Source organism: Equus przewalskii, chromosome 4, assembly GCF_037783145.1.
Source record: "Equus przewalskii isolate Varuska chromosome 4, EquPr2, whole genome shotgun sequence".
Classification (NCBI taxonomy): domain Eukaryota; kingdom Metazoa; phylum Chordata; class Mammalia; order Perissodactyla; family Equidae; genus Equus; species Equus przewalskii.
Window position 1 is genome coordinate 104,768,734 of NC_091834.1, and position 22,279 is coordinate 104,791,012.

General features: G+C 45.0%; 1 protein-coding gene across 6 annotated transcripts in view; it reads left to right on the forward strand.

Moving 5' to 3' along the window:
• The window catches only part of DPP6 (dipeptidyl peptidase like 6), a 987,445-nt gene that overhangs the window by 766,021 nt on the left and 199,145 nt on the right, over positions 1-22,279 (forward strand). For all 6 annotated transcript variants that reach the window (XM_070616959.1, XM_070616961.1, XM_070616964.1 and 3 more), the window contains one exon: positions 701-753. In XM_070616959.1, coding sequence (XP_070473060.1) covers positions 701-753 — 53 coding nt within the window. The remainder of the gene's footprint in view (positions 1-700; positions 754-22,279) is intronic.

Below are 22,279 nucleotides of genomic sequence, written 5' to 3' on the forward strand. Positions count from 1 at the left end.
CCTCGTGTTCTATTCATTGTATTTATGGATTGAGGAGTGATCTCCTGGCTCAAGAGTTTAAAAAGGGCACCCGAGATTTGGGGGTTGTAGGACGTTGGAAACACTGTTTTGTTTTTTTGTTATCTTAGTTTTGAAGGCTACGCTCCCCTCTTGCAGTGAGTTCTTAGCTTATTGACCACTCTCGGAAGCTAAAAGATATACATCAAATTGTACAAAGGGACAAGAGTTTGTCCAATTAAGCCTGCGTTGGCTACAGTATTGCAACTCACTGAGGATGCACAATGGAATTTGCCATAATTTATAGGAAACTCCTGCAGTACAAGGGTCTTACTGTCCCATTGGGTCTAGCTGACGGTCTGACAGCCTCTATGACCACAATGTCCTCGTTAGTTCTGTGCTCCATTTAGTTGAGCTGGAAATCTGTGCCCCAATCTAATCACAAACCAGGTAACCAAGGAGACGACATCAAGCCTGTGGCTGCCCTGTAAACTATGTGCAAATTAAGGAAATAACATAAACAGGATGTGCAAACTAACTTCCTAAATAAATAAAAGACTTTGCCACCAGGTCTCCTGATTAAGTACTTTTGGTCCACTGATGCTTATTAGGATTCATAGTGATTTGAAAAATATCATAGTCACTGCCTTTGTCTCAATGCTTGCTTTTCTTCTTTTTTTTTTTTTCTTTTTGTCTGTTTCAGATATATCAACACTCCTATACTGGATATTATGTCCTGAGCAAAATTCCTCATGGGTAAGATGGTTCTTTCATTTTCTTTTAATTAGAAACCTGCAGACCAAAGCAAAGCCTAGAACACTGACTAGTTCCTTAATTCTCAGGGCAGGAAATGGGGCATCTTGACTTTTGGCAGCGAAGGGTCCTGATATTGTGGGACCTCTGTGACGCCTCCTTAGGTGACTACACCAAGGGCCAGGGGGCCACTTGAGTCCAGTACTTGCCCATTTGTGAAGCTCACTTTCTGGAATGACCCTGCCCACCTCCTGCTCTGATTCCCAGGTTTACACTCTAGATCCTGGAGAACAAGTGTTTTCCCCTGAACTGTGCTTTGCAATCAGGTGCAATCCTGCCTAGGGCCACCTAGGTTATATACATCATAGAGAGGGTGGCACCCCTGAGCTCACCCGTCTCTCAAAAATGCATGATTTGGGACTCAAAAGTCTGTGTGGGAGGGAAAGACACGAGAACAAGTGTGATTGTGTAGGGTTTTCAGTGCTGGGTAGACAGACTCACACAACACAGGGGTGCATTATCAGTAGCTCTTCTGTGGAGTCCAAAGGCAGTAAGACATGGTTGAGATTTGGTGAAGCCATTTGTTGAGTTGGACACGTGGAAAAACCATCACAGAACCGGAACCTCGGGCAGAGACGGCTTTTTATTGTTTTCATTTTTATTCTTTCTTTCTCTCCCCTCCTCCTTCCCCCTCCTCTCCTCCACATTCTCTCCCTCCCTCCCCCCCTCCTGTAACCACGTGCCCCCTCCGCCACCACAGCCTTCTTGTTCCTCACCTCTTCCTCCTCCTTCATGCCTCCCATGGTTTCTTTCACCGTATTTCGAAAAGGTTTGGTGCTTAGGAAATGTTCAAAGAAATTGGATTGTGCTGCTGGCAGTGTTGTGAAGGTCCCTGTGAATATTCAGGGGGAGCCATCCTAATTTTCCCAAGCATGTTTAAACAAACAGCAGGAGGTGCTAAAAAGTGTTATTTCATAGGAGAGCCTTAATCACAGTATCAACGTACACAACGACCACAGTCCGTTTTCTACTAAGTTTAGGTAGAATATGGGTATGTGCTCAGAAAGCAAACATGGGGAAAATAATTTCCTTTGGACTTCAGACAAACGAAAGATGCTTGTAGATATGCAGCAAAATGTGATGAATAGTTTCTGTTGGACTGTTAGGAAAATCAAGCCCAATGAAACTGAAGATGACCCACTGTAGTAAAAATAAAGTATCCATAGGCATTATTTTATTTAAAGCATATTTCAAATAGAAACTCGGAGATTTTTCACTAAGGAGGAATTATTCTATTATTTTTCAGGCAGATATGCATCTTCAAAGGTCACGGCAGGCAGGAGCATAATTATGCCTTGAGATTTATCTACCCCTTCTGGGAACAATAGAATTTATTGTAGATGATGGATATTTTATTCCGTCTTACATAAATTTGTGAAACTCAAAACTCTAAAAGCATTTTATGCTTAACGCACTGTGCTAATATTTTACCGCATCAGTCAGAATAAGGAGAAATGGATTCTGAGAACCTGGTATGAGAGTTTGCCAGACCAGCTGCAAACCTAAGGACAAGGTAGTCTGTGTTGAAGACTTGGTTTCAGTGCTCATGTTGATGATGATAATAGAGGATGCCAACATATAATGAGCTGCTTTTGGAATTTTTAAAATAGTAATAATAGTTGCCATCATTTATCGGTTGACTGTCATGCACCTTTACCCCAGCACAACAGCCTTGCAAGGAAAACATTCTTACCCCATTTCACAGTGGGAGCTCCAAGAGGTTAAGTAACTGTTCAACGTCTCATAGCTTGTATACAGTAGAGCTGCAACCCCAGCCCAAGCCTGGCTGACTCCAAACCCCATCCTATCAACAGTCCCCTGGGGTTACATTATAGCCATGAGTATCAGATTTTTAGTGGTGCTAATTTCTTTCTTTTCTGAGCACTCTTACACGATTGAAAGATGTGGCAGATTACTTGTTACAATTGCTGGAAACGACCTCTGGTGGATGGGGAAGACTATGGCCCATCCCATCACCACATAAACTGACACAGCGTCTCCAAAAATGGCATTGCCCCACCACCCAACTCTTCCTCTTTGTCATGAGATTGTTTATGGAAAATGAACCAATTAATTAATTTCCAATGTTGTCAAGAACTTATTTGTGTTAATGAGACAGTGGATCTCTGAACTGGAGGAGCCTTTAGGCCTCAAGTTTTGCAACTGCAGCACCACAAGGAGCTTATCGGCCTCTCACATGGTCGCTGGTGCCAGGGCTCCACCAGAAGGCGGGAGAAGAACACAGCCCGCCTTTTAAGGCTTATGCTATGGATGGGTTTAAGGTAGATAGGAAAGCACAACTGCCTTTTTAAAATAAAAATAAAGCTCTGTTAAAATACCTAAATTTACATTACTCATAGTACACAGAAACTAAGAGATTTCCTTGATACTTCTGAAGATGCAGATTTGTGCCTTTTTCACAAATTTTCGCCCCTCCTTGCATCATTCTTGCCCCTAAATTCTTCATTTCAGACCGGAAGCCATCCAACCTGCAGGATGGGATTATTTCTTCTTAGCTTCAGGCTTTCCAACGAGCCCCAGAGAAGGGTCAAATTAGTTTTCCAGTGCCCTCTGGATTATGGTTTCCTTCCTTTTTGCCCATGGCAGAAAATTGGGGGAGAGTATATCCTCTTTTGGCCAGCCCTGGGGGTCTGGAAGTTAAGATATGGGCTCTCACCCCCACAGCCTGAGTTTATTTCCTGGTCAGGGAACCACACCACCTATCTGTTGGTTGTCACACTGTGGCAGCTGCGTGTTGCTGTGATGCTGGAAGCTGTGCTACTGGTATTTCAAATACCAGCAGGGTCACCCGTGGTAGACAGGTTCAGCGGAGCTTCCAGACTAAGACAGACTAGGAAGAAGGACCTGGCCACTCACTTCCGAAAAAACTGGCCGTGAATACCCTGTGATTAGCAGTGGAGCATTGTCTGATGTAAGCTGGAAGGTGAGAGGATGGCACAGAGAAACCGGGTGGGGCTCTGCTCCGCTGGGCACAGGGTGGCTAGGAGTTGGAATAGACTTGATGGCACTAACAACAGGAATACCCTCTTTTCTGTCTCTTTCACGAGCCAGACAGAGGTCCTCCTGTCCCATGCTTAGCTTCCTTCTTCTACAGTTTGGACCTCTGTAGCTGGAGCCAGGTAGGAAGGATCCTTTTGGCTGTATTCTCATTATACTGGAGTTATAGTGAGAATCCCAAGACAGCTGAATTCTCGTCTATTCAGAGATCTACAGCCTCAGGATAGGTTTGTTGACTTTCACATACTAAATTTTCAAAAACTGTATTCTTAAAAGACGTGTCTTTTACACAAATTTGTTGATTAAACAAGAATTAAAGCTGGTTATTTTCAACATAGTGTTTCACCAAGTTTTATATCAGAATTTCAACAAGTTAACTAATCTTCTGTGACAGAGATGATAGCCAGCTAAATGTTCTCTATGACAGGTGCATTGTATGTTTTCATAGAAGCGTTTTCTAGACTTGGCTGCTTCTTGACATTTTCCTGACGTGAATTTTTTCTTGAATTAGTTTTCCCTTTGACTTGAGTGTTTTTGAAAGAATTATGTTTCTATATAATTATAATTTCTCATATCTATTTGGATGATTCTGAAAATCATATGGACTAGAGAAAAATCAGTCCTTCCATAGTAGAAATCAATTTTAAGAAAAACTTGGCAGACCCCTTAATTAGGTAGCGTTGGCATTTTGGGATTTGGCAAACAGAGTAACAATAGAACAGGAACTGAGAAGTGTTTGAAGGTATTTTTATTTATACGCCAGGCTGTGTTCTGTGGATGTTGTTGCCCTAACTTTGCATATTTACTGGTATTTTTCAGGCATCAAACAAATTATACAAAAATTCTATTCCTTTGAAATTCTGATCGACTTGTGAAGCTGCAGTCTGTGTCTATGAAATGAATAAACTGAGACGTAGATTCCTTCTGTCCGGAATTACTCTCTAACTTTATAGGCTGGGCTGCAGAGGAGCATTCCATTTATCTAGAAAATAGGTACCTAGGTTAATAACACACACAGTGCCCAGCGCCTTGCCTACCATCATGATGTGGGAGGTAAGAACTTAAGCCCTGTGGTCACATAGACCTGAATTTGAATCCCCAGGCTACCACTGACTTTTGTGTGTGGCCTTGAGAGTTGTTGTACTTCTACAGATCTTAAGTCCAATATTGTTAAAAAGATGATAATAACAGTGTCCAACTCCCAGGCACGTTATAAGAATTAAGTGCAATGATACATGCAAAATGCACAGCAGAGAATTTTGCCTCCAGTGAGTGCTAGGGAATATTATTTCCTGATATTGTAGAAGGTACCCAGTATACATTTGCAATTTCATAATTAAATATTATCAGACTTTACTTTCTAGCCAACTGAAATCCTTTCTGTCATAAGGAGAGCAATGATACACCCCTACAATGATAAAATTCCCTTTAGCAATTTTTCAAAGCTAAGGCTTGTTCCATGACACTCAGGTAATTATAATTCCCATGTGATTTTAATTTCTCTCTTCAAAGAGATGACCATCACCTCAATTATCTACACTTCTCATGCTCAATAAATTCTTTTTTATCTCATCTCAATCTGACCTGCAGTTAATTTTTGAGACATTCTTGTTTTGCCTCCAATGGAAGCAGAAAAGACAATATAAGTCAACAAATATTTATTGAAATGCCATATTGAGCAACAAAAGCATGGTTGCTATCCTTAAGAAGTTCAAAATCTTGTTGAGAAGGAAAGACACAGACTTATATAACAATATATAATTAAGTGCCCCAAATGAATATTTTAGACAGGGAACACAAAAGAAGAGCGAGTTGTGGGCATCAGGGACATCACAAAGGATCTCATAAAGGGAGTCTGGCTTGATCTGAGCCTTATAGTTGAGTAAGTTTTTCTTTTTTTTAATAGATGGAGACAGAGAGGAGCTATTCCAGGCTGGGCAAATCATTAAACAGCCTTGACCTCCGCAGTGAGCCAGCGTCCTCCTGGAATTAGTGGGATGCCAGGCCAGGCTGGAGCAGGGGTGTTCACGTGGGATTCCGCATGGGTAGAGATAGGGTTGGGTGAGTTTTAAGATGAGCCTGGAGTGTAGAGGACCTAAACACCACCCCGGTGTGATGGGGTTTTACAATAAGGACACATTGAACACTTTGAGCAGAAGAGAGATGTGATGAAAATGGCAGGCTTAAATTAGTTTTATGCTTGTGTATAGAGTAGACTGAAGGAAAGGGAAGATTAGGAGTATGGATTCAATTAGGAGGCCTGGTGGGGAGTAATGAAGTCACGGAATGTGGGAAGACACAGTCAATGCGGGAACCACACTAATTGTGATCATGGTAGCTGGTATTCTCTTGGAAAATGAAGACAGGCTTCAAATGTTTATATCCCATGTCCCTCTAATTAAATCTTTGGCAACCTGTGTCCCACTGTGAGTTGAGCCTGGTGCGTGAGAAGATTCAAAGTAGCGAGTTCACGAGGGCAGTGCCAGTGTCGGCACCTTGTGGATTACCACATTTCCTTCCTGGCCATTTCTTTTCACGTGAATCCTCAGGGACCCTGCTGCTGGACCTTCCACACAGACACACTTTGGCTTTTCAGAGCAAGCTACCTTCATAGCTGCCAGAGCTGCAAGAATAGGATTCTTTGTATACCCTGGGGAAGTACCAATGGGAAGCCAAAATGTGGAAGAAAGAGATATGCTTAAAATAGCACTGTAGGTGTCTGTACCATGGCACCGAGCGTGGAGAAGCCTACTGTTATTGGCATTCACACATTTTCAGGACTGTGGACAGCTCAGAGATCCACATGTACAGCCTGCCCTCAGCTGCTGCCCCCTCTCCTCCTTTCCCCTCCAGACCTCCTTCCTTCTCTCTCTTCCTCCCTCTGAAGTACAAACTCTTAGCAAACATTACCAAAAGAACATAGACTTTAGAGTCAAACGGATCTTGGAATAAACTCCCTGTCAGCCTCTCTACCTATGTAAGCATGGAAAAGTTGCTTCTCTGGGCACAGTTGCTCTCTGTATAATGGAAATAAAATGCCTGGCTCATAGGTTTTGTGTAAAGGCTATATGAAACACTGTACAATAATGAGATGAGGCATTTAAGTGCCTACTTTGGTGTGCGGAAAGCACTACAGGCTCTATTCACGGTGGAACCATGGCCAACCATAATATGGCCAAATCTTATTAATCACACTTCCCCACAATTTCCCTACATTTGAGACAGAAAATAAATTTCATCCTCAATGCCGACTCTGATCAATTGTAATGGCTTCCTGGAGCTCTGAGTTTAAAAGTAGTCTAAAGCCATGCCCGTCTCTGTGGGAAAGAATGCTCTGATCGAAGAGTTTGGCCTGTAGTGAGGGAGGGAAGGAAGATGCATGCAATGCCTTCTATGTGCCAGTCCTGCTTCCGTGAATGACACATCAATGATGTCCAATCACTGCTCCCAAACAGAACGTGCTCCTAGGCGTCCACAGCTTTGCTCCATCCATTCTTCACCTCATTCCTCCCCCACACATACTCCAGAAACTTCCTGCTCACTGTGTATCTTGTGTCCAAATCCTTCTGATCCTTCAAGCCCCAACGTCAAAACCTCTCCCTCTAGAAATCCCCGGCCAGCTACCTGAGCTCCTAGAGTAAGCACACTTCTCATTTCACACCGTAATTTATCCTCGTGTTAAACAGCTAGTTACCTGGTTGTAGGTACATAATTTTTCTGAGCAGAATGTTTAGAAATGTTTTCGCTATGCACGTACTGCCTGACACCTTCCTCTCGCACATTCTAAGGCATCAGAGAGCAGGCTTTCACTGGGAGACGCTTGGACTGTGTCCCTAATGCCGTGGCTGTTGTAGTGGATGAGACATGACTGCACGAGGAAAGCCGCAGCAGACATGCCTCTGCAGATCTCGCCCTCGTTCCTGCAGCGAAGGTCTCCAGCGACAGGACTAAGTTAGGCAGCGGGAGAAAAGCCATTAACCACATGCAAAGGGAGCCAGTTTCAACCATCCTTTCCCATTCAATCTTTTGCTGTCCTTGAGGACTCTCCTAGCACGTCTAAAAGATTTTCAAACAAATTCATGTGAAAATATGCATGATTCCTCATTGTATCAGGCTCTTATTGGTCCTAAACTGCATGTGCATATCCCTTGAATTATTCCCGGCACAGTAGGTATTCCCTAGATGTCTGATTGATGGTTGGAGGAAATTAATGAAGGAATTAAGCAATGTTGACCAGTAAGAAGATGCATGCCTGGGCCCCAACCCAAATCGATTAAACGAGAGTCTCTGAGGATGGGACCTCAGCAGTTTTTAAAGTTACTCAGGTGATTTTAGTTTGGATCTGGGGTCGACTGGCCTTGCCCCCTCCTTCACTTGCTGTCACCACTAAGTGATGCCCAGGATTGTAGTTGGAGCTAAGAAATAACCCTTCTGTCTCTGGAAACAAGTGATGAAGTTTCTCCTGAAACATTAATTTCCTCGTCGTCTTGACAGACTCAGAGAAATAGTGGCGCGTCTCACGCTCTTGGAGATTTATTTAATGATGCTCAGCAAAGGCTCCACAGCATCAAAGTCTGCACCAGGGAGATGGGAGAGCACCTGCTCTGTTGTCATCTGAATTCATCCCCAGAAAGATGCTTGTTCTTAGCCTGTCTAGGCCTGCCCGAACTGGCGTTTGACGTGGGCTCCACCTAGCGGGATAAGCAGTGCAGTCACTATTCTGATTCGTGCGTGCATTTGGGGCTCTGTGCTGCACACGATCTTCTGTTGAAGAATCACAGGGTCGGTTCCAAGTCACACAAAATCAGAGGCGTGTATGTTGAACCCTTTCAGCGGGGCCTGAGAATCAATTCTCTGAGAAGGACGTGTCTCTATTCCTGATGTCAGCTTTGTTCTTGTTCGTAGAACCTTTTCTAAGGAGAAATGCCCTCATGCATTTGGCCGACACCACTGGACGGCTGAGCTTGCCTGACGTTTGCGGTGTTCTGTGATCCATTCCTGCCACAGAATAATTGGGCCCCCAGCATGTGCCAGGATGGTGCTAGCCACGGGATGGACAGTGGAAAGGCCACGTGTGTCCCTTGCTGTCTCGTCTATACTGTTTTGTTTTTACATCACCTTCCTCTCTTCTCCCTGCTTCAGACTGGCCCTACAGAGCGCTGGTCACAAAGCCACCTGCATTATTTACAATGGTGACATTGGCTTAGACTGAACATCAAGGGCAGCCTTGACCACAAAGGCAGCCACTCAAGGATAGTGGGAGGCGCAGCTGTCTAGACCATGGGGCGGGGAGGCTGGTGGAGAAATGAGCATACACCAACCACATCTAAATAGTTACAGGCTCATTGCAGCATAATTTACTTATAATAACACTCATGCTTCTTAATAACTTTTCCACGAGTTTTGACGCATAGGTGCAATCACAGAAGTCCTCCACAAACCAAGGTAGAGAACATTTCCATCACTCCAAAGTATTCCATCGTGCCTCTCCTCCATCCCCTGTGGCTGTCCCTGGCAGTCATTGACTGGCGTCTGTCCCTACGGTTTTGCCTTTTCTAGAATGTCTTAAAAATGGAGTCACCCTTACCTAGCCTTGAGTGGCTGGCTTCTTCGTTAGCATAACTGCTTTCAAGGTTCACCTACCTTGTTGCTTGTATCTGTAGCTCATTCTTTTGACTGTGAGGAGTGGTCCATTGCATGGATATACCATCATTTGTTTATGTGTTCACCATTTGACAGTTGAGTTGTTTCTAACTTGGGACTATTCTGGATAAAACTGCTGTGAGCATCTGCATACAAATTTCATGCGGACGTATGCTTTCATTTCTCCTGAATAAATACCTAGATGTAGAATTGCAGGGTGGTACAGCAAATGTATGTGTAACTTGATAAGGAACCGCCAAATTGTGACCCAAAGTGGCTGTGACTGTACTGTTTAGACCACCCCCCTTTTTGAACTCAGTACCCATAGGGCTGGGTTTTTTGACCGCCTGTCCCCACCCCTGCCCCATCCCTGTGTGTAGCTGGCTGATTTGCCTGCACAGGTTCCTATCCCAGGACACGAGCCTGGGCTAGGTCTCTTCTCCCTGTCCTGATGTGAACACTCAAGGGGAGCACTCTCTAACCTGACCGCATGTTTCTTGACCCCACAGTGACTCTCTTTGGAGCACTCTATAGATGACAGGGTCATTGGGGTGGGCCAAATAGGAAATACGAGGCAGGGGTTGAGCAGAAACTTCCTGAAGAGGCTGTTCACGTGCGGCGCTGGGCAGAACCCTCAGGAGCAGTTAGCATGCTCCAGTCCCTTGAGCATCCCCACTTCTCAGCCAGATTTCAGGGGAGGGATTTCTTTTCAAGAATCTCCCCTCTTGGAAGAAGGACCAAGGAAGAACCAGATCCAAAAATGTGCATGTCTGGGCGACTTGGCCCTGTGCTGGGTCTGTCTGCTGCTTCAAGGCTCAAAGGGAGAGCACAGAGCCTTCCACAGCTGGATAGTCACATGCCTGTGCAGCAGAAACCTGTCTTCTGCCATTGGGTTTCCAGCACTAGCAAAGGCCACAAAGCAGCTTCAGTGGGCAGGGCGTTTTAGGCTTTTTCAGACTTTTGTATCCATTCTTTCATTACGTTGTGACTACAACGCCATGAAGCAAACAGGCAGGGAGTGTTGGCCCTCCCTGGGAGGCGGTTGGTTTGCAAAATATGGCCAATTCAGGCTGTATCTTTCACTAAAAATATTTCTGGAGCCACTAACAATGGATTGTTCAAAAGAATATAGGCCGTGGCATTTCCTCCTTGAGAAGCCCGATTCCAAGGCAAGGGCTGGAGCCTGGGAGCACAGTATTCCGAGGAGATGACACAGCTGTTACTTGGGTGAGGCTTTCTGGCTCCTGAGGACTCCGCGTGGTCAGCAGCACCACGGGCCACACTGTCAGACCCTCAGGAGCAAGGTTGGCACACTGCCTGGCCACGACCCCCAGACGAAGAAGAAGCCACACAAAGCTAATGCTTCTGCTGTCTGGACTGGAAAGTGACGTCACCCCAGCCTGGCGCTCTGCCTTTTCTGCATCCGACAAGGTGGACGAAGGTGCCCACACTGGTCGGGGAGTGTCGGAGCACTAGAGCTCTTGAGAGAGTTAAGCTTTTTCATAAGCAGAGAAGTCGGGACAACCAGTTCCCAATTACTAATGAAAAGGTCAAGTTTTTACATCTCTGTACATCTTAACTCTGATTCACCACATCATGGCCTGACGTAAATCTCTGTTGACCTTTTGAAATGCTTGGAGTGGCTTTCAGGGCATGCCGACGAACACTTCCCCCGGCTCCCCCACAAACAGCCCAACATGAGTGGAAGGTGACGTTTCTTAAAGGAGGAAAACAATCCAAATTCAGAGCTGATGTGAGCCCCACATTTAACGATTGCTCAGCCAGGACTCAAGCTACCTGAAACGTCCCGCGGGGAGGACCCATGAACGTGGCCCAGCACCTCAGTGAGTGTCTTCACATCCTTTGACAGGTAGGCTTCTCCCTCGGCCTCGAGTCTGTCTCCTTCCAGTACAGCCCACAGAGGCTGGCCCCAGGATCTTTTCTGTACTTCTCTCTCTGCTCCAGAAGCCACGGTAATTCCCTGCTGCTGACTACATGAGATCTCGACACCATCTAGCTTCTGGGGCTCTCTCCACTCGGCCTCCATACTGTTTCATCCAAACTTTCCTTCCCAGCACACACCCATCGCTCCAGGCAGGACCCACACCCTCATTCCACTTTCTATGTTTCTGTCGTCTATGTGCCTCTGTGCATGTCTTCAAAAACCCTATTGTTTAAGCTCCAGCATAGGCCCAAATTTCTTTCTACTCCCTATCTCTTTATTTCATTTATGAATGAGTGAATGCATGAGTGAACACACAAATGCATTAAAGGCATTGAGCGAGCACTTACTGTGTGTTTGATACTGAGACTTTAACCTATCCTAACTCGCTTTGTACTCATAACGATGATGGGCTGTGGGTCATATCCCCGCTTCAGAGATGAGAAAACTGAGACTCACAGTTGGAGTAACCTGCTCAAGGTCACCCAGCTGGTGGTCGGCCATGATTCCAGCTCAGTTCTTCTGGCTCCACACGTACCAGTCTCTTTGTGATGTCACTGCCCCCGTATTTCAGTCTAACAAGAGACGCTGGCCAAATTATGAACTGAGTGCCACACCGTTCATTTTATGTGGATTTTCTTCCCTTCCTAGTGTTGAGTGCACTTTGAAGCACGTAGTAAGGACTGCCTTGAACAGTTGTGAGGTTGGAGGTGATGCACCAACAGCATGATTTGATAAGTTGGAGGTGGTGACCTTGGTACCTCTACTCACTGTGTGTGTCTGCACGTCCTATCTGGGAACAGCAACCTTACGAAACACCACTGCAGTTTATGTTCTGTTTGACATCAAACAGAGAGTAATAGTTAACGTTGGTGCTATTTTCCTGTTTTGATATGACAGACAAAAGATAATCTGAAGCAAATAATTGACCCCTGTCAAAATAAAATTATACATTATTACATACTAAATATAAATATTCTAAGAGGCAAAATGGGACAATACCTAGAGGACCCTGTGTGTCACTAGTGGTCTCAGATCACCCTTTGGGGACCACAGCTCCAGGCCAACCCTGCTCCAATCCACTGTGCACTGTCCCAGTTTGTCAAACAAAACAGCCTGTCAACTATCAAGATAACACATGGGCTGCCTGGAGGAGAAGCTCTTGGTGGCTTGGAAGTAGTGAAGTGACATTTCTTGGTAGAAAGTCACCCTGAGGGTTTCTGTCCTGTGAGGAAGTGGAAAGCTGTGCCTCTTGGTGGAGATGATCTTGCTGACATGCCCTGCTATGTAACCTTGGCCGTTGTCTCCTTGTTCCTAGAATGGAGCTAAAGGTGACTGCCCAAGATGCTCAAAGGGCTGTCAGAGTCAGCATGTGGCTTTGGAAAGACAAAAATTAGAAGGGCGTATTTTCTTTATTTTTCATTGTAATTCTTACTTACATGTGTTGTGCACACGCAAGCTTAAAAGTAACCATCCCCCGCTCACCCCAAGAACCGTGAGGACAAGAGGGAAAGGTTGTTATGTTTTACAAGTTAGCGAAATCCAATGGTACTCATTGCCGTCATCCCTGTGGGCACGGCTCTAGTGTTGATCTGAAATGACATGGCCGGAGAACCTGACGGTGCTGAGAACTCAGTCCAGGGAGGGAACTTGGTCATGATTATTTTGTAGGAAAGAGAAATCTGACCTATTATATTGAATCCTTTTGAAGAAAGACTGACTGAACAGAGAGGTCAATACACAGACAAGAGAAGCCCAGAAAGGCAAAATACAGGCAGTGTCCACCCATGCTTTCCAAAGGACCAACTGCCCTTGCCATGTGCAGGTGATTCAAGCCATCCATCCACAGGGCGGGCATCCCCGTTTGAATTCCACCTCTCACTCCCTTAACTCCATCCAGCTCAGCAGGTACCTCTGATTACAATGTAGCTTCACTGATTCATTAACACGAGCACTCTGGTCAACTGGCTGGTTGTATTTCTCATCAAAAATTAACAAATTGCCTCTCTCAGTTATATATCAATTCTTAGGAGTTTGGCTGAGGTGCAACTAAGAAAGAGAGAAATCCATGCACTGAAAACATCAGGCTTCTAACGGTGCAGAGCTGAGGGCCAGGACCCCCATAGCAATTTTTCCAAGAAGGATGCTCCGGGCAGCCAGCCTTCCTGGAGGATGTCCCGACATTGCCAAGTGCCTTGTCTGATTTCTTTCACTACTTGGCTTAGCCCAATTTATTTCAACTGTCTTTAAAAAATGCACTGAATGGTTTTGGTGAATAGATGGGAAAGGATGTATATCTTATTATTTCCTTATTAACCTAGTAATATATGTTCATTAATGAAAGTATATGTAATATAATATATAAAAATTCATATAATCAAAGTCAGTGTAAAAATATAAAAGGAAGACATCCTTATCATTGGGTCTCACCACCCAGTGACAACCACTAAGGACAGTCTCACTGTTGCCGATGATGATGTTATTGTTGTGGATACTTGTTATGTCTGACTTCCACCTTTTGATGCCCAGTGTTTCATAGATGCTATAAACAATGCAACTTTTAGTTCTTGGAACTGTTTATTTTCAAGTGCCCTCTGCCACTTTCAACTCCTTGTTTATAACAAGATGCCCATTATATCAACAACACGGCATTAAGCCAGGTCGCGTGGCTCTTTGGAATCTGGTGCTATTTTTGTCAAGATTTTCGGACCCATGGAGACAAAGATCTTCCATGAAAGTGATCTTATCATTTTAAGTTCCTAGATGCCCTTATTATCTTCTCATGGACACCCACACACACAAAATTGACTTTAGTTACATCAAATTGTCTATTGCTGATTTGTTACCAAATTAATCCAAATCACTAAACAGCATTGGAATAGAAAAAAAAATGCTTTTTGCCATAAAGCAGAGAATTCACTCTTGGGTAAAGAATTTTTTCCCAGTCCTTGCAGAAAAATGATCGTGTGTGTGTGTGTGCATGTGTATTTATTGGCGGGGGGCGGGGGGGGGGGGGGTAGGCAGAACGCCTCCAAAAAGAAAAATTCCTAATTTAGTTCCAGTGCTTTCTTTTTCTTCCCAAAGTCAACCTGAAAATAATTTCAAATCATACATTTGTCATGAGAAACCAGACCTGCAGAAAGATTCCTTTGAAAATAAAGTCCATTGCAACCAATATAATACTCTCTAAAAGTAGCATCATTCATGAAATATTTTCATACAGAAAAGAAGTGGCAAAAATTTTCTTTTCTATCCAATTTAAAGGATTAAATAGAATCAGACAGAGATGCTGGAATAGATGCTCTCATGGGCTTTATCAACAAGATCTGCTCAGGAAATCTGTGAGTCCTAACAGATTCCTACGGGTCTATAAAAGTGATCTGCAGAATGTGGAGGGGCATCTAGATAAGGGGAAATGGTTGGGAATCTTGATGTAAAGATTCATCCAGATTATTTTCAAGGTGCTTTTCTTTTTTTCCTACCAACGGGTTGAATCGTTTAAAGAGCCACGTTTTCCTACAATGAGGTATCACCTCACTCCGGTCAGAATGGCTGTAATTAACAAGACAGGAAACAACAAGTGTTGGAGAGGGTGTGGAGAGAAGGGAACCCTTGTTCACTGCTGGTGGCAGTGCAAACTGGTGCAGCCACCATGGAAAGCAGTTTGGAGTATCCTCAGAAAATTAAGGATAGATCTACCATATGATCCAGCTATTCCACTGCTGGGTATTTATCCAAAGAACTTGAAAACACAAAGGCATAAAGATACTTGCACCCCTATGTTCATTGCGGCATTATACACAATAGCCAAGACTTGGAAGCAACCTAGGTGCCCATGAAGGGACGAATGGATGAAGAAGATGTGGTATTTATACACGATGGACTACTACTCAGCCATAAGAAATGACGAAATCCAGCCATTTGTGACAACATGGATGGACCTTGAGGGTATTATGCTGAGTGAAATAAATCAGAGGGAGAAAGTCAAATACCGTATGATCTCACTCATAAGTAGAAGATAAAAACAACGACAACAACAAAAAACACATAGCATTGGAGATTGGACTGGTGGTTACCATTGGGGAAGGGGGGAGGGGGGAGGGCAAAAGGGGTGATTAGGGTCACATGTGAGAGGATGCACTATAATTAGTGTTCGGGTGGTGAACATGATGTAATGTATCCAGAATTTGAAATATGATCTACATCCGAAAAAAATAAAAATTAAAAAAAATACAATAAAAAAAATAAATAAAGAGCCATGTTTTCAAAAAGTTATTTCTTGACCCCAGAAATTGTATTCAGTCATAACCAAAAAATGGCTAGCACTTATATAGTGGTTTCTACATCAGACCTTGTTCTAAGGGCTTTTCATATATCCCTCATTGAGTGCTTACAATATGCCTATGATGTGGAGACTGTTAGCCCCTTTTACATGTTAAAAACACAGGCGTGCGGAGGGTTAGGCAGCAGAGCCAGACTCACACCCGGGCAGTCTGGTGGCGGGGTGGACACACTGCTGCCCTCTGCAGGCAAGTAACCAACTGTTGCCAGCATTCCCACTGGTTTCACAGGTCGCCATGGCCTCTGAAATCACAAGGGAAAGATTTCTATACTAAAGAAGTAAACAACGAATTAAAGTCGTAAACAGAGAAAGAAAGTGTTTTCAAAGGATTTAGAGTAATAGGACTAAGGTCTTAAATGAGTAGTAATGGTGTTCTGGGAGGTGGTTTGACAAAGTGTGTTCAGAACGAGATTGGTAGTGTGGGTAGACTTCGGCTATATTAGAATTAACAAACAGCAATATTAATTGTAGGGAATGACCAGTTGCTGAGCACAGATGAGCTGTGTTCCTCTCCATCCTTGTGAGACTGTGCACGCTCTATTTCCATATGGTCTTTGTTGAAGACGCACTTCCCATACAACAAGGCCTAGAGATAACTGATAAGCACAGTTTTCTTGTCATAGATGTGACTTTGCTGTCATTTTAAATAGCATTGGGTCCCCAATTTCTGCCAGTTCCTAACATCACTCTTTAATCATCCCCCAAGATTTTTTTGTGAATTCAAAGGAGATTTTGGACAATGTGGGAACCAGCAAATCTCTTAGTCTTGGGGGAAGTGTGATGATCATGTGTGCACATGGAAAGGACCATGCAGAAATTATGCTTCTTGCTTCCCAAGGGAGGGGTTGGGAGATTAACAGTGACTGGTTAATTTATTATTTGTCCTTAATCAGTCAATGCACATGTATTCACAGAATATCTAATATGAAAACAGTGGTACTAGGGAGTACAGAAAAAAAAGGAAACCTTTCCACTTCTCAAGTTTCCAAATGGTTGGAAAAACCACACACATGGGGAGACCACTTATCATATAAGGAAGCCTTATGAATTCTGTGAATAGAGATGTGTTATATTTAAAGCAAGAATAAAAACAATGAACCTGATAAATACACTTACAGCCTCTGGCGTCCTGGGCTATTTGCAGACTTTAAGCAGCAGTGCTCTCAACCATCCGGTGCTGAAATGAGTCAATGTTTAGCAGCAGCCTATGCCTAGCACCATAGAGCACAGAATAAATAAAACTTTGCCTGCAAGAAGCTTATTCTCTGCTTTTGACCATGTATAAATGCAAACAAAACTGAAACAGGAGGTCACACATAATAAAACGCCAATAATGAGGCAGATGCAAACATAAATACGAAAGGTTTAAGAGACTGAGAGGTTGTTGTAGTCTGTAGGCATTGCGGAAGGCAGCACAGATGAGGATACGAGGCTCCTGTGCACCTTGGTGGGCATATAGGTGGCTGGAGAGGAACAGGAAGGCACCACACCCTCTCTGTGCCCCATGGTTCCTAAAGCGCAGCTGGCTGCGGGGTCACCCTCCAGCGCCCAGGCTGCAGAGGCCCGCACGCTCCATTGTATATCCAAAGTGAGACGCAATCTCCAGTCTGAGACACGGTCCCCTTCTGACTTGCTTCCCTCTCTATTCCAGCTGCGCTGCCTTCAGCTTTGTCCTAACCACACTCCCCCAACGCCATGGCCCTTCCACCAGCTTATCCTCTGCCTTGAAGACTCTTCTCTCTCGTCCCCCTCCTCCACCCACACACACCTCCAGGAATCATAGCTTTGTTGACTATTACTCATAAGTCATATCTCCTCTCAATTGTTGCTTCTCCAAAGAAGCCTTCCCTGACCTTCCCTCATAGGTCGGCTTCCTCTGCTCTGGTTCTCACGGCCCCCTGAGCTGGCAGCGTGTGCCAAGGCTGCAGGCGCACAGCATTAGTGAGTTCTCTGGATTACTGCCCACCTTTAAGCATGTCGTAATGCTTGACACCTAGGACGACTCAACAGTAGTTTTTGAAAGAATGAATGAAGACGTCCAGGTAAACACAGCAAAGCTACCTTCACTGCTTTGGGCCACCCTCAAGCCCCCACCAATACAACAGCAAATAAAGTCTAAGGCATAAATCCATGAGCAGCAGAGAGGAGGAGAGAAGGAGCAACAACATTGTGGAAGCTGGAAAGCAGAGGAAGTGTGGAAAGTGATGCCGCCCAGACATAAGACAGACAAGTCCTGTGCCAAGAACTGACCTGGTTTCTCCTGGAAGGCCCCCGAGCGGTCCTTGGCACACGAGGCACAGGCACTGGTCAGTTAACGCCACTGCCCACGTGGTGTTTCTCCTGGTTGTGTGTGGTTTCCTGTGTGATGGATTAAATCTTCTCTGATGGGAAGGCTTCAAAATGAGCCCCTCCAGGTGCTTCTGGAAAGTTGACTAAGGGAAAAGGGAAGAAAACCAAGAAGGATTGTTTGAAAATTAAGAAGCCATCAGAACCCCAGCTTTCCCTGGCCGACTCCTCAGAAGACTGGGGCTTTATTTCCTGGAGAGAATAGGAGAGAGGGCCTCAGATAGAGGAACACCAGGAACAGGTTAGGGTCTGAAACGCGGGTGAGAGGATGCGTGCACACCGAATGGATGGCGAGACTTCCTCTGCTTTTCCTCTTCTCAGATGTGTGGCAGCCACACCTCACCCCCCAGCTGGGGACTGAGGGATCTTTCCCAGGAGATGGCACCCTCAGGGATGGAATGGGCCAGCCAGACACTTCTGCTCTTCACAATGCCCGTCAACTCGTCAGCCCCAAATTCCCGAATGTGAGCACACAATAAGGAATCTCCATTTGTTTGAAGAAATCTTCTCACATGAAAGATAGAAATCAAACGAACAGACAGAAGCAAGCAGTTTGGAGAAAACAGAGATTGTGCAAGGAGAAGAAAATGGGAAAAAACCTCTAATTAACATCCTCAGAGAGAGAATAGACTACACTCATGAGACAAATAGAATAATATTATTTAAATTTCGGAACAAAAACTCTTAGAAGTGAAAAATATGATAGAAATGAAGTCAATAGAAACATTTAAAGACAAAGGTGAGAACACTCTCCAGAAAGTACAACAGAGAGGGACAAACAGACACAGAAGGAGAGACAGAGGGAGAGTGGGAAGGAAAGATGAGATATGGAAAATGGAGAAAAGATGAAGATTTAGAGGACCAGTCCGGAAACCTAGAAGCATCTGAAGGAGCTACCTAAATATAATTTTTAAGCTACTGTGTCTACTGCCTGTGAGAGTCTACTCTGCTTTTTTCTAGTTGAAGTTCACTCCGCGGGTCACACACCTTCTCAGAGACACCTCCCGTTCCACAGGCCAAACTCAGCCCGGAGCCCTGTAGACAGTTACTGATGGCGCACAACCCCCAGGCAGGCCAGCTGACTTAGCGAAAAGTCGGTGCAGCCCTGCATGGTCCTAACTGTGCCAAATGGGCGTGATGTGGACGGGCTGCTGGATTCCTTTGTATGAGGACTGCGTCTTCTCTCCAAATCACCAAGCAATGTTGGTGATTCTCAGCACACCTCTGGTTCGGCCTTCGCAATTTACAGATGGGCAGCCTAAAGGAAAAGGATGGGATGACTAAATTGAAGGTGGTGAAAAGAACTCTTGGACCAGGATTATCCCTGAAGGCTTTGTCCTGCCTTGTTCTGGCTCACCCAGAAGCCCCAGGTGACTTGACAATTGTCTGAGAGCTGGAAACCTTTTCCCAGAGCATCCTCACACAAAACACGACTTTGAATAACAAGATTGTTTCAGGTCTGATTCTAAAAATAAGTGCCCAGATTAGATAAAAGCAATATGAAAGTTCTGAGTTATGCCTTAGAAATTGAAAGGAATGACAGAGCAGATTGAGGGGCAAGTTCGTAATCAGTGAAAGAGGAGACGGAATGACTCAGGATGCAGCCCTGAGAATTAGGAGTGGAATCTTGCAATAAAAAAAGCAGTTTCTCTGCAGGCTTCGGACACATGGGCTAGTAATTATATCTAGCGCCAGGATGCTGGAGAGAGAGAGGAGAGGCGAGGTAACTGGCGCTCAGCGTCTTCGCTTGGGTCCTGCTTTGTTAATTAGCTGTAGCATCCAAATCGTTTTTGCTCCAACACTATTTTTCCTCTCTACTGTTCGGTACTGTTGTGCCTTCTAATTTATCACTTTTCATCCCTTACCTAAGCTGCTGGAGATTTATTGTTGTCTGGCTTCTCCGGCCTGTTCTTTGGTCAGATTTATTATCACAAAGTTTGTGCTTTTTTAAATTATCAATAGACACAGTTAAATTGGTTTAAAATAATTCTGTGAAGGGTCTCATTAGTGTCTTCAGATAACAAACCCAGCTCTTGGTCAGAAGGAGTGTTCATCAGGGATCACAGCCCACAGAACCCAGGAGCCCCGCCCCCTACCTGCATGTAGAACGTGTGTGTGGTCAGGTCCTCAGGGCTCCACAGGGATGCTGTGGTCGCCCAGCATTCCTGGATGTTCATTCCAAGAGCTACAGACAGTCCACGCCACTGTCAGAGTGTGACTCATTGAGATGAGATGCTGGGTATTTAGCTGGGTCAGTTCTCAATCTTTACTTTATTTTTTATTTTTTTGAGGAAGATTAGCCCTGAGCTAACTGCTGCCAATCCTCCTCTTTTTGCTGAGAAAGACTGTCCCTGATCTAACATCGTGTCCATCTTCCTCTACTTTATATGTGGGATGCCTGCCACAACATGGCATGCCAAGAAGTGCTATGTCTGCACCCGGGATCCGAACCGGCGAACCCGGGGCTACCGAAGTGGAACGTGCGCACTTAACCGCTGTGCCACCAGGCCAGCCCCTCAATCTTTATTTTTAAGACATCGAGAGAGCTTATAAAAATGCATATTTCTAGGATCTATCCAGAATTAGGTATATTAGGTATGATTCAGTTAGATTTTTGGAGGACAGAAAACCCAAAATAACCATGGCTTTTACAAAGTAGAACTTGCTCTTGCACATGTAAAAGTCCAGAGATGGATACCCGGGCTGGTGCCCGCAGAGTTAGGGACTCAGGCCCGCCACGTTGCTTCTCCAGCCTGATGGCCTCCTCTTCACACTCCATAGTGGCTGCTCTAGATCCAGCCATCACATAGAATTTTTAGCTAAGAGGAAAGAACAAAGGGAAGAAGGGCACACCCCTTCCGTTTTAGGACACTACCTAGAAGCTGCACATACCACTTTCACTCAACCGAATTTAGTGCCAGGCCTCAGCCAACTGCAAGGGAGGCTGTGACATGGGGTCTTGATGCCAGCAGTCCAGGGTCATCTCTTTGCACAGTACCCTTGGGGTGGAGACCAGATATCTGCCTTTTTAAGCAACTCTCTCAGTAATCATGATGCAGGTGGTCTGTGGACTAGAGAAGCACTCACCACGTCCCTCACTGCACAGTGACTCTTCCCTGAACACCAGTCTCGTGGCCTGCTGAACGAAATGCTGACGGAGCCTTGCATAAGTAACCTAATTTATCCTCAGAACCACCCAGTGGGTAGGTTTGACCATCCTCGCTACAAATGATGCCAGTGACTTCTCCCAAATATTTGACAATTCAGATATCAATGTCTAACAGGTAGATAGAAAAGGTAAGAAAAAGTAACAGAGGTGTTTAGAGAGACAGAGCGAGAGGGAGAGAACACTGGGGGAGAAATGAAGGGGAGACAAAGAGGCATCAGTTGAGAGGGGTGGTTAGGTGTCCCCAGAGGGAGACCGGTGGCGTCCCACTTCCCAAACAGGACACTGGCTCGTCCATGTAGGAGAAATCGTGAGGGTGGGGGCGTTCTTGCCTTCCCTCGTCTTCTCTGCCCCCTTAGAAGGGATGGATGGGCTGGTAGGAGCATGATGGAGAGCATGAGGAGGGTGGCTCTCCTTTTGCGTATACAAGTCCAGTGTCTGCTCCTTTCACATGACGCCATGAAGACCTCTTTGTCCCAACCGCCTTCAACCACACCCCGTACAATACTCTCTTTTTCTTTTCCATGAACTCATGGTGAATGTTGCAGTTACATGACCGAATATCAAATTACCCCAAAACTTAGTGGTTTAAAACTGACAACATTTATTTTGCTCATAAATCTGCAATTTGCATGGGGCTCAACAGTCAGCTCATCTCTGCTCCCCTCGGTGTTAGCCGGGCAGCTTGGAGACTGGGGGCTGAACTCATCAGAGGCTCCCTCTCTCATGCCTGGAGGTTGATGGTGGCTGTCACTGAGACCCCAGCTGGGTCTGCTGTCTAAAACACCTCTATGTGACTCTCCATGTGGCTTGAGCTCCCTCACAGCATGGTGGCTGATTTCCACAGGAGGGTCTCCCAAGAATGAGACCTGGGGGAGTGCATGGTTGCCTTTGCGACGTAGCCCCAGGAATCTGAGGCAGTTCTGCTGCGTTCAGCTCACTGATGAGGTCAAAAAGCCCCACCCAGTTTCAAAGAAATAAGCTCCATCTTGGGATGAGGAGCACCAAGATT